Source organism: Oncorhynchus mykiss, chromosome 18, assembly GCF_013265735.2.
Source record: "Oncorhynchus mykiss isolate Arlee chromosome 18, USDA_OmykA_1.1, whole genome shotgun sequence".
NCBI lineage: Eukaryota > Metazoa > Chordata > Actinopteri > Salmoniformes > Salmonidae > Oncorhynchus > Oncorhynchus mykiss.
In genome coordinates, this window is record NC_048582.1 from 594878 (window position 1) to 606905 (window position 12028).

The window sequence follows — 12028 nt, forward strand, 5'->3', positions numbered from 1 at the left end:
GTTGTGTGCAGGGTTATGCTCCTGGTTTAGACAGAAGACTTATGATTGGTTGATTCATTTTGAAAGTCAGTATGTCTGGCTGTTAGACTAGTGTTGGGTTGGAACAAAAGCAAGCACATCCAACGGCTCAGCTCTAGATATCATGACTGTTTCCTTCTTCCTGCCCTTATCCTTCTGATCACAGAGCGGGATGCTGGGAGGTCAAAGTACGAGCCCGATCGAGGAGACCGGGGGACGGAGGTTGGAGCTGGAGAAGGCCTCCTGCCGATCCCCACGGCAACCGCCACGTTCCCCGTGCCGACCCTCAGCAGCACCATCACGGTGATCGCCCCTCAAGGTAACCACAGCAACAGCATCGCCTCGGTGACGGACAGCTGGTCGGACTTCCACCCGGATCAGTCACTGGACCGGCCCCTTCCGCCACAGAGGAAACGTTGCCGTGACTACGACGGTAAGCAGGAAGGAAGTTGTTTTTTTTTACACCGAGACTGTCTTTTAGTGGCCCGGGATCAGTATGACCGAGAAGGATAATGTTTGGAGTGATTTAGTTTTCTTTCTGTCTGTTTCTGGCCTGGAAAAGGCCTTTTGTATCGAACTGTCCTCTAGCTGTGTTACTATACCGTATTGTGTTGTCTTCCTTCTGTATATCTAACTGTCCTCTAGCTGTTACTATACTGTATTGTGTTGTCTTCCTTCTGTATCTAACTGTCCTCTAGCTGTGTTACTATACCATATTGTGTTGTCTTCCTGAGAAAGCCTTCTGTATCTAACTGTCCTCTAGCTGTGTTACTATACCGTATTGTGTTGTCTTCCTTCTGTATCTAACTGTCCTCTAGCTGTTACTATACTGTATTGTGTTGTCTTCCTTCTGTATCTAACTGTCCTCTAGCTGTGTTACTATACCGTATTGTGTTGTCTTCCAGAGAAAGGCTTCTGTATCTAACTGTCCTCTAGCTGTGTTACTATACCGTATTGTGTTGTCTTCCAGAGAAAGGCTTCTGTATCTAACTGTCCTCTAGCTGTGTTACTATACCGTATTGTGTTGTCTTCCAGAGAAAGGCTTCTGTATCTAACTGTCCTCTAGCTGTGTTACTATACCGTATTGTGTTGTCTTCCAGAGAAAGGCTTCTGTATCTAACTGTCCTCTAGCTGTGTTACTATACCGTATTGTGTTGTCTTCCTTCTGTATCTAACTGTCCTCTAGCTGTTACTATACTGTATTGTGTTGTCTTCCTTCTGTATCTAACTGTCCTCTAGCTGTGTTACTATACCGTATTGTGTTGTCTTCCAGAGAAAGGCTTCTGTATCTAACTGTCCTCTAGCTGTGTTACTATACAGTATTGTGTTGTCTTCCAGAGAAAGGCTTCTGTATCTAACTGTCCTCTAGCTGTTACTATACCGTATTGTGTTGTCTTCCAGAGAAAGGCTTCTGTATCTAACTGTCCTCTAGCTGTTACTATACCGTATTGTGTTGTCTTCCAGAGAAAGGCTTCTGTATCTAACTGTCCTCTAGCTGTGTTACTATACCGTATTGTGTTGTCTTCCAGAGAAAGGCTTCTGTATCTAACTGTCCTCTAGCTGTTACTATACCGTATTGTGTTGTCTTCCAGAGAAAGGCTTCTGTATCTAACTGTCCTCTAGCTGTGTTACTATACCGTATTGTGTTGTCTTCCAGAGAAAGGCTTCTGTATCTAACTGTCCTCTAGCTGTGTTACTATACAGTATTGTGTTGTCTTCCAGAGAAAGGCTTCTGTATCTAACTGTCCTCTAGCTGTTACTATACCGTATTGTGTTGTCTTCCAGAGAAAGGCTTCTGTATCTAACTGTCCTCTAGCTGTGTTACTATACCGTATTGTGTTGTCTTCCAGAGAAAGGCTTCTGTATCTAACTGTCCTCTAGCTGTGTTACTATACCGTATTGTGTTGTCTTCCAGAGAAAGGCTTCTGTATCTAACTGTCCTCTAGCTGTGTTACTATACCGTATTGTGTTGTCTTCCAGAGAAAGGCTTCTGTATCTAACTGTCCTCTAGCTGTGTTACTATACCGTATTGTGTTGTCTTCCTGAGAAAGCCTTCTGTATCTAACTGTCCTCTAGCTGTGTTACTATACCGTATTGTGTTGTCTTCCTTCTGTATCTAACTGTCCTCTAGCTGTTACTATACTGTATTGTGTTGTCTTCCTTCTGTATCTAACTGTCCTCTAGCTGTGTTACTATACCGTATTGTGTTGTCTTCCTGAGAAAGGCCTTCTGTATCTAACTGTCCTCTAGCTGTGTTACTATACCGTATTGTGTTGTCTTCCAGAGAAAGGCTTCTGTATCTAACTGTCCTCTAGCTGTGTTACTATACAGTATTGTGTTGTCTTCCAGAGAAAGGCTTCTGTATCTAACTGTCCTCTAGCTGTTACTATACCGTATTGTGTTGTCTTCCAGAGAAAGGCTTCTGTATCTAACTGTCCTCTAGCTGTTACTATACCGTATTGTGTTGTCTTCCAGAGAAAGGCTTCTGTATCTAACTGTCCTCTAGCTGTGTTACTATACCGTATTGTGTTGTCTTCCAGAGAAAGGCTTCTGTATCTAACTGTCCTCTAGCTGTGTTACTATACAGTATTGTGTTGTCTTCCAGAGAAAGGCTTCTGTATCTAACTGTCCTCTAGCTGTTACTATACCGTATTGTGTTGTCTTCCAGAGAAAGGCTTCTGTATCTAACTGTCCTCTAGCTGTGTTACTATACCGTATTGTGTTGTCTTCCAGAGAAAGGCTTCTGTATCTAACTGTCCTCTAGCTGTGTTACTATACCGTATTGTGTTGTCTTCCAGAGAAAGGCTTCTGTATCTAACTGTCCTCTAGCTGTGTTACTATACCGTATTGTGTTGTCTTCCTGAGAAAGGCTTCTGTATCTAACTGTCCTCTAGCTGTTACTATACCGTATTGTGTTGTCTTCCAGAGAAAGGCTTCTGTATCTAACTGTCCTCTAGCTGTGTTACTATACCGTATTGTGTTGTCTTCCAGAGAAAGGCTTCTGTATGCGCGGGGACATTTGCCCGTTCGACCACGGTATCGATCCAGTGGTGGTGGAGGACGTTAATCTACCTAACATGTTCCAAGCCCCTCCCCCTATCCCGGGGGTCGCCCAGCCCCCTCCCGGCCTACCGCCCCCGCCAGGACCTCCCCCTCTCATGACGCCACCTCCCGTCAACCTCCGTCCCCCTGTGCCCCTGACAGGCAGCCTGCCGCCCGGCCTGCCGCCCAGCCTGCCGCCAGGTAGGAATTCAGTGAATCCGTCTGTCATAACGAGTCCGTGGCTCGAGTCGCATGTGTTGTCATTCCAAATGGAACCCTCTTCCCTATTGGGTGAGCTTCTTTCGACCATAGCCAATCGGGTGTTCGCCTTACCTTTATAAAGATCTCCACAGAGACTATAATTCACGTAGAGTGTGTTGATGTCAGACTTGCAACGTTCTAGAATGTTGTGTTAGTGGCGGCCATCTTGGTCAGGAACCATTCTAGTGTTTTATTTAAATCTGTGCCCCGCCCCCCCAGGTCCCCCAGGTCCCCCTCACCAGGCATCAGGGATGGATGCCCCTCCTAACTCCAGACTTGCATCGTTCTAGAATGTTGTGTTAATGGCGGCCATCTTGGTCAGGGACCATTCTAGTGTTTTATTTAAATCTGTGCCCCGCCCCCCCAGGTCCCCCTCACCAGGCTTCAGGGATGGATGCCCCTCCTAGCTCCATCGCCAACTCTGTTCCCACTATTGTAACCACAGGGACACGACCCTCCATCCCCCAGCCCCCGGCTCCTCTCTTCCCACCAGGTAGGGGTGTGTGTGTGTGTGTGTTGACAACCAAGAGGGTTGTCTTAAGTGTCAAATCCTAGGTGCAATCTCCTGCCGTTGTGCCCTTGAGCAAAGCAATTAGTCCTCTTAACAGCTGTACAATGTGGCCTTCAGTTATCTACTGCTCCAACCTGTGTGTCTTTCAGAGGGGAAGGAGACATGTTTTGTCTCTGTTGTTATTGTCTTCATTTAGTCTGTGTTGTGGTCTCTTTAGTCTGTGTTGTGGTCTCTTTAGTCTGTGTTGTGGTCTCTTCATTAAGTCTGTGTTGTGGTCTCTTTAGTCTGTGTTGTGGTCTTCATTAAGTCTGTGTTGTGGTCTCTTTAGTCTGTTGTGGTCTCTTTAGTCTGTGTTGTGGTCTCTGTTGTTGTTATTGTCTTCATTAAGTCTGTGTTGTGGTCTCTTCATTAAGTCTGTGTTGTGGTCTCTGTTGTTGTCTTCATTAAGTCTGTTGTGGTCCCTCTCTCCCAGGCCAGTATGACCCTGACATGTATAACCCTGAGGATCCCAGCCTCACCAACACCTCCAGACCAGTGTATCGCCACAGAGTCAACGCCCAGAGACCCAACCTCATAGGACTGACTATGGGGGAGGACCTGCCTCACAGAGACAGAGGTACCTAAACACAACCTGTCTAGATGTGGATTCGGAGGGAAGGTGGGACTGTAATGTGGTGTTATAGTAGAGGGAGGGAGGGAGGGACTGTAATGTGTTGTTATAGTAGAGGGAGGGAGGGAGAGGGAGGGAGGGAGGGAGAGGGAGGGAGGGAGAGAGGGAGGGAGAGGGAGGGAGGGAGGGAGGGAGGGAGGGAGAGGGAGGGAGGGAGGGAGGAAGAGAGAGAGAGGGAGGGAGGGAGGGGGAGGGAGGGAGGGAGGGAGAGAGGGAGGGAGGGAGGGAGAGGGAGGGAGGGAGGGAGAGAGGGAGGGAGGGAGGGAGGGAGGGAGAGAGGGAGGGAGGGAGGGAGGAAGAGAGAGGGAGGGAGGGGGAGGGAGGGAGGGAGGGAGAGAGGGAGGGAGGGGGAGGGAGGGAGGGAGGGAGAGAGGGAGGGAGGGAGGGAGGGAGAGGGAGAGGGAGGGAGGGAGGGAGGGGGAGGGAGGGAGGGAGGGAGGGAGGGAGGGAGAGAGGGAGGGAGGGAGGGAGGGAGGGAGGGAGAGGGAGGGAGGCAGAGGTACCTAAACACAACCAGTCTCGATGTGGATTCAGAGGGAAGGTGGGACTATAATGTGGTGTTATATAGGAGGGGGAGAGAGAGCGATTCTCTATCCTGACTGGTCAAGGTCTCGTCTGATCTCGTCAGTCCAGTCACATAGTTGTTTAATGAATTCCCAGATCAGATGCCCAACAGAATGAGGATTGTTCTGGACTCGGCCTCCAGGAAGAGATCTGCTGTCTCACACCACGGAGCAATGCTCCCCAAGAAACCCTGGTCCGACAAGTAAGAACACACACACACACACACACACACACACGTTGGTCCGACAAGCAAGAACACACACACACACACACACACACACACACACACACACACACACGCACACACGTTGGTCCGACAAGCAAGAACACACACCTTGAGACTGTGAGACAGTTGATTTGGCATGAGACACAGACCACAACAGGTAATATACCTGGGGGTTCAGACAGAACATTAAACCATCATAGACCACAACAGGTAATATACCTGGGGGTTCAGACAGAACATTAAACCATCATAGACCACAACAGGTAATATACCTGGGGGTTCAGACAGAACATTAAACCATCATAGACCACAACAGGTAATATACCTGGGGGGTCAGACAGAACATTAGAGAACCATCATAGACCACAATAGGTAATATACCTGGGGGTTCAGACAGAACATTAGAGAACCGTCATAGACCACAACAGGTAATATACCTGGGGGTTCAGACAGAACATTAGAGAACCATCATAGACCACAACAGGTAATATACCTGGGGGTTCAGACAGAACATTAGAGAACCATCATAGACCACAACAGGTAATATACCTGGGGGTTCAGACAGAACATTAAACCATCATAGACCACAACAGGTAATATACCTGGGGGTTCAGACAGAACATTAGAGAACCATCATAGACCACAACAGGTAATATACCTGGGGGTTCAGACAGAACATTAGAGAACCATCATAGACCACAACAGGTAATATACCTGGGGGTTCAGACAGAACATTAAACCATCATAGACCACAACAGGTAATATACCTGGGGGTTCAGACAGAACATTAAACCATCATAGACCACAACAGGTAATATACCTGGGGGTTCAGACAGAACATTAGAGAACCATCATAGACCACAACAGGTAATATACCTGGGGGTTCAGACAGAACATTAGAGAACCATCATAGACCACAACAGGTAATATACCTGGGGGTTCAGACAGAACATTAAACCATCATAGACCACAACAGGTAATATACCTGGGGGTTCAGACAGAACATTAGAGAACCATCATAGACCACAACAGGTAATATACCTGGGGGTTCAGACAGAACATTAGAGAACCATCATAGACCACAACAGGTAATATACCTGGGGGTTCAGACAGAACATTAAACCATCATAGACCACAACAGGTAATATACCTGGGGGTTCAGACAGAAGCAGTACGGTAGCTGTTTCTTGTAAACAACAAGCAGTACGGTAGCTGTTTCTTGTAAACAACAAGCAGTACGGTAGCTGTTTCTTGTAAACAACAAGCAGTACGGTAGCTGTTTCTGGTAAACAACAAGCAGTACGGTAGCTGTTTCTGGTCAACAACAAGCAGTACGGTAGCTGTTTCTGGTCAACAACAAACAGTACGGTAGCTGTTCCTGGTAAACAACAAGCAGTACGGTAGCTGTTTCTTGTAAACAACAAGCAGTACGGTAGCTGTTTCTGGTAAACAACAAGCAGTATGGTAGCTGTTTCTGGTAAACAACAAGCAGTACGGTAGCTGTTTCTTGTAAACAACAAGCAGTACGGTAGCTGTTTCTGGTAAACAACAAGCAGTACGGTAGCTGTTTCTGGTAAACAACAAGCAGTACGGTAGCTGTTCCTGTAGCTGTTCCTGTAATCTCCATGTGTTCTGTCAGACCTAACTTCAACCAGCAGAACCTCCAGGGTGGGTTCCACAACAAGAACCCTCAGAACCAGAACCAGAAGGCTCCGTTTGGGTCAAACACCAAGCTGTCGGTCCTTCAGATCCCCCAGGGACTCAACAACATCTCCAAGCTTAACCAACACTTCAGCAAGTTCGGGACTATCGTCAACCTGCAGGTTCGACTGATTGGCTAACGATACCGTTCTGCTTTAAGCAGTGTTTTGTTGTTGTTGGCGTTATTGGCACACTACTCCCTATTTAGTGCACTTCTTCTTAGTGAGTGAGGGTTAACATATAACCCTATCTTCCTCACTCCCTTGCTCCTTCCTCTCTTCCCCTGCTCACCCTCCCTCCCGTTTCTCTCTCTCTGTCTCTCTGTCTCTCTGTCTCTCTGTCTCTCTGTCTCTCTGTGTCTCTGTGTCTCTGTGTCTCTGTCTCTCTGTCTCTCTCTCTCTCTCTCTGTGTCTCTCTCTCTCTCTGTGTCTCTCTCTCTCTCTGTGTCTCTGTGTCTCTCTGTGTTTCTGTGTCTCTGTGTCTCTGTGTCTCTGTGTCTCTGTGTCTCTGTGTCTCTGTCTCTCTGTCTCTCTGTCTCTCTCTCTCTCTCTGTGTCTCTCTCTGTGTCTCTCTCTCTCTCTCTCTGTGTCTCTGTGTCTCTCTGTGTTTCTGTGTCTCTCTCTCTCTGTCCGTCCATCCATTGTCGTCGTCGTCCCCAGGTAACCTATGGTAATGACCCGGAGGGGGCCCTGATCCAGTTCGACAGTCACGAGGAGGCTAAGCGTGCCCTGCAGAGTCCTGAGGCTGTTCTCAACAACCGCTTCATTAGAGTCCTCTGGCACTGTGAGGACGAGATGGGACAGCAGGGAATGGGACAGCAGGGAATGGGACAGCAGGGACAGCAGGGAATGGGACAGCAGGGACAGCAACACCATCAACCACAGCCACTCATGGTAAGTCCACATCCCAAATATGGCAGCCTATTCCCTTAAAAGTGCACTTATTTTCTACCAGAGCTCTATGGACCCCGGTCAAAAGTGGTGCACTTGGATTTAGGAAGCACCTTTCATTCATTCAGCCATTTTGACCAAATGGCCGTTGGTTATTAGTGGCCTCAGATCCAGAGTTTTTCCTGCTGGTCTTTGACCTAGCCTGTTGCCGTTGACCTAGCCTGTTGTCGTTTGACCTAGCCTGTTGTCGTTGACCTACTAGCCTGTTGTCGTTGACCTACTAGCCTGTTGTCGTTGACCTACTAGCCTGTTGTCGTTGACCTACTAGCCTGTTGTCGTTGACCTAGCCTGTTGTCGTTGACCTACTAGCCTGTTGTCGTTGACCTACTAGCCTGTTGTCGTTGACCTACTAGCCTGTTGTCGTTGACCTACTAGCCTGTTGTCGTTGACCTACTAGCCTGTTGTCGTTGACCTACTAGCCTGTTGTCGTTGACCTACTAGCCTGTTGTCGTTGACCTACTAGCCTGTTGTCGTTGACCTAGCCTGTTGTCGTTGACCTACTAGCCTGTTGTCGTTGACCTACTAGCCTGTTGTCGTTGACCTACTAGCCTGTTGTCGTTGACCTACTAGCCTGTTGTCGTTGACCTACTAGCCTGTTGTCGTTGACCTACTAGCCTGTTGTCGTTGACCTACTAGCCTGTTGTCGTTGACCTACTAGCCTGTTGTCGTTGACCGAGCCTAGCCTGTTGTCGTTTGACCTACTAGTCTGTTGTCGTTGACCTAGCCTGTTGTCGTTGACCTACTAGCCTGTTGTCGTTGACCGAGCCTAGCCTGTTGTCGTTGACCGAGCCTAGCCTGTTGTCGTTGACCGAGCCTAGCCTGTTGTTGTTGACCGAGCCTAGCCTGTTGTCGTTGACCGAGCCTAGCCTGTTGTCGTTGACCGAGCCTAGCCTGTTGTCGTTGACCGAGCCTGTTGTCGTTGACCGAGCCTGTTGTCGTTGACCGAGCCTGTTGTCGTTGACCGAGCCTGTTGTCGTTGACCGAGCCTGTTGTCGTTGACCGAGCCTGTTGTCGTTGACCGAGCCTGTTGTCGTTGACCGAGCCTGTTGTCGTTGACCGAGCCTGTTGTCGTTGACCGAGCCTGTTGTCGTTGACCGAGCCTGTTGTCGTTGACCGAGCCTGTTGTCGTTGACCGAGCCTAGCCTGTTGTCGTTGACCGAGCCTAGCCTGTTGTCGTTGACCGAGCCTAGCCTGTTGTCGTTGACCGAGCCTAGCCTGTTGTCGTTGACCGAGCCTAGCCTGTTGTCGTTGACCGAGCCTAGCCTGTTGTCGTTGACCGAGCCGAGCCTGTTGTCGTTGACCGAGCCTGTTGTCGTTGACCGAGCCTGTTGTCGTTGACCGAGCCTAGCCTGTTGTCGTTGACCGAGCCTAGCCTGTTGTCGTTGACCGAGCCTAGCCTGTTGTCGTTGACCGAGCCTAGCCTGTTGTCGTTGACCGAGCCTGTTGTCGTTGACCGAGCCTGTTGTCGTTGACCGAGCCTGTTGTCGTTGACCGAGCCTGTTGTCGTTGACCGAGCCTGTTGTCGTTGACCGAGCCTGTTGTCGTTGACCGAGCCTGTTGTCGTTGACCGAGCCTGTTGTCGTTGACCGAGCCTGTTGTCGTTGACCGAGCCTGTTGTCGTTGACCGAGCCTGTTGTCGTTGACCGAGCCTGTTGTCGTTGACCGAGCCTGTTGTCGTTGACCGAGCCTAGCCTGTTGTCGTTGACCGAGCCTGTTGTCGTTGACCGAGCCTGTTGTCGTTGACCGAGCCTGTTGTCGTTGACCGAGCCTGTTGTCGTTGACCGAGCCTAGCCTGTTGTCGTTGACCGAGCCTGTTGTCGTTGACCGAGCCTGTTGTCGTTGACCGAGCCTAGCCTGTTGTCGATGCCCTACTAGCCTGTTGTCGTTGACCGAGCCTAGCCTGTTGTCGTTGACCGAGCCTAGCCTGTTGTCGATGCCCTACTAGCCTGTTGTCGTTGACCGAGCCTAGCCTGTTGTCGTTGACCGAGCCTAGCCTGTTGTCGTTGACCGAGCCTAGCCTGTTGTCGTTGACCGAGCCTAGACTGTTGTCGTTGACCGAGCCTAGCCTGTTGTCGTTGACCGAGCCTAGCCTGTTGTCGTTGACCGAGCCTAGCCTGTTGTCGTTGACCGAGCCTAGCCTGTTGTCGTTGACCGAGCCTAGCCTGTTGTCGTTGACCGAGCCTAGCCTGTTGTCGTTGACCGAGCCTAGCCTGTTGTCGTTGACCGAGCCTAGCCTGTTGTCGTTGACCGAGCCTAGCCTGTTGTCGTTGACCGAGCCTAGCCTGTTGTCGTTGACCGAGCCTAGCCTGTTGTCGTTGACCGAGCCTAGCCTGTTGTCGTTGACCGAGCCTAGCCTGTTGTCGTTGACCGAGCCTAGCCTGTTGTCGTTGACCGAGCCTAGCCTGTTGTCGTTGACCGAGCCTAGCCTGTTGTCGTTGACCGAGCCTAGCCTGTTGTCGTTGACCGAGCCTAGCCTGTTGTCGTTGACCGAGCCTAGCCTGTTGTCGTTGACCGAGCCTAGCCTGTTGTCGTTGACCGAGCCTAGCCTGTTGTCGTTGACCGAGCCTAGCCTGTTGTCGTTGACCGAGCCTAGCCTGTTGTCGTTGACCGAGCCGAGCCTGTTGTCGTTGACCGAGCCTGTTGTCGTTGACCGAGCCTGTTGTCGTTGACCGAGCCTGTTGTCGTTGACCGAGCCTAGCCTGTTGTCGTTGACCGAGCCTAGCCTGTTGTCGTTGACCGAGCCTAGCCTGTTGTCGTTGACCGAGCCTAGCCTGTTGTCGTTGACCGAGCCTGTTGTCGTTGACCGAGCCTAGCCTGTTGTCGATGCCCTACTAGCCTGTTGTCGTTGACCGAGCCTAGCCTGTTGTCGTTGACCGAGCCTAGCCTGTTGTCGTTGACCGAGCCTAGCCTGTTGTCGTTGACCGAGCCTAGCCTGTTGTCGTTGACCGAGCCTGTTGTCGTTGACCGAGCCGAGCCTGTTGTCGTTGACCGAGCCTAGCCTGTTGTCGTTGACCGAGCCTAGCCTGTTGTCGTTGACCGAGCCTAGCCTGTTGTCGTTGACCGAGCCTAGCCTGTTGTCGTTGACCGAGCCTAGCCTGTTGTCGTTGACCGAGCCTAGCCTGTTGTCGTTGACCGAGCCGAGCCTGTTGTCGTTGACCGAGCCTGTTGTCGTTGACCGAGCCTGTTGTCGTTGACCGAGCCTGTTGTCGTTGACCGAGCCTGTTGTCGTTGACCGAGCCTGTTGTCGTTGACCGAGCCTGTTGTCGTTGACCGAGCCTAGCCTGTTGTCGTTGACCGAGCCTAGCCTGTTGTCGTTGACCGAGCCTAGCCTGTTGTCGTTGACCGAGCCTGTTGTCGTTGACCGAGCCTGTTGTCGTTGACCGAGCCTAGCCTGTTGTCGTTGACCGAGCCTAGCCTGTTGTCGTTGACCGAGCCTAGCCTGTTGTCGTTGACCGAGCCTAGCCTGTTGTCGCTGCCCTTTGTTTGTGTATTGTTGACGTTGTTGTTGTTGTGAACTCCAGCAGGTGCAGCAGCCAGCCACTAGTCTGAAACAGTCCGTCAAAGACCGTCTGGGCCCTCTGCCTGCCGACTGCTCAGAGCCCAACCAAGACTCTCGTGTTGCCTCACAGAATGACTTTAAATCCAACCTATCAATGAAGGAGAGGCTGGGCTTCGCCTCTAAACCAGGAAGTACCCCTAGTGGACCGGCAGGAAAGGTGAGAAAACAAGTCCACTGTATCAACAAATCTAAATATAGTTTTTGACTTGAGTTTTCCTTTAAGTTGACCTCCTCTCCACCAGGTGTTCTCCTATATGAGTCTTCTCTACCAGGTGTTCTCCTATATGAGTCCTCTCTACCAGGTGTTCTCCTATATGAGTCCTCTCTACCAGGTGTTCTCCTATATGAGTCTTCTCTACCAGGTGTTCTCCTATATGAGTCCTCTCTACCAGGTGTTCTCCTATATGAGTCCTCTCCACCAGGTGTTCTCCTATATGAGTCCTCTCTACCAGGTGTTCTCCTATATGAGTCCTCTCTACCAGGTGTTCTCCTATATGAGTCCTCTCCACCAGGTGTTCTCCTATAT

The 12028-nt window shown here is 50.3% G+C and overlaps 1 protein-coding gene across 6 annotated transcripts in view; it reads left to right on the plus strand.

Moving 5' to 3' along the window:
* Positions 1–12028, plus strand: part of LOC110515393 (RNA-binding protein 26) — a 31698-nt gene that overhangs the window by 5136 nt on the left and 14534 nt on the right. For 3 of the 6 annotated variants that reach the window (XM_036951457.1, XM_036951459.1, XM_036951462.1), the window contains exons 6-13: positions 185–451; positions 3010–3261; positions 3689–3814; positions 4305–4448; positions 5163–5268; positions 6932–7115; positions 7653–7886; positions 11465–11659. In XM_036951457.1, coding sequence (XP_036807352.1) covers positions 185–451; positions 3010–3261; positions 3689–3814; positions 4305–4448; positions 5163–5268; positions 6932–7115; positions 7653–7886; positions 11465–11659 — 1508 coding nt within the window. The remainder of the gene's footprint in view (positions 1–184; positions 452–3009; positions 3262–3688; positions 3815–4304; positions 4449–5162; positions 5269–6931; positions 7116–7652; positions 7887–11464; positions 11660–12028) is intronic. The other 3 variants (XM_036951460.1, XM_036951461.1, XM_036951458.1) reach the window with 3 other exon arrangements.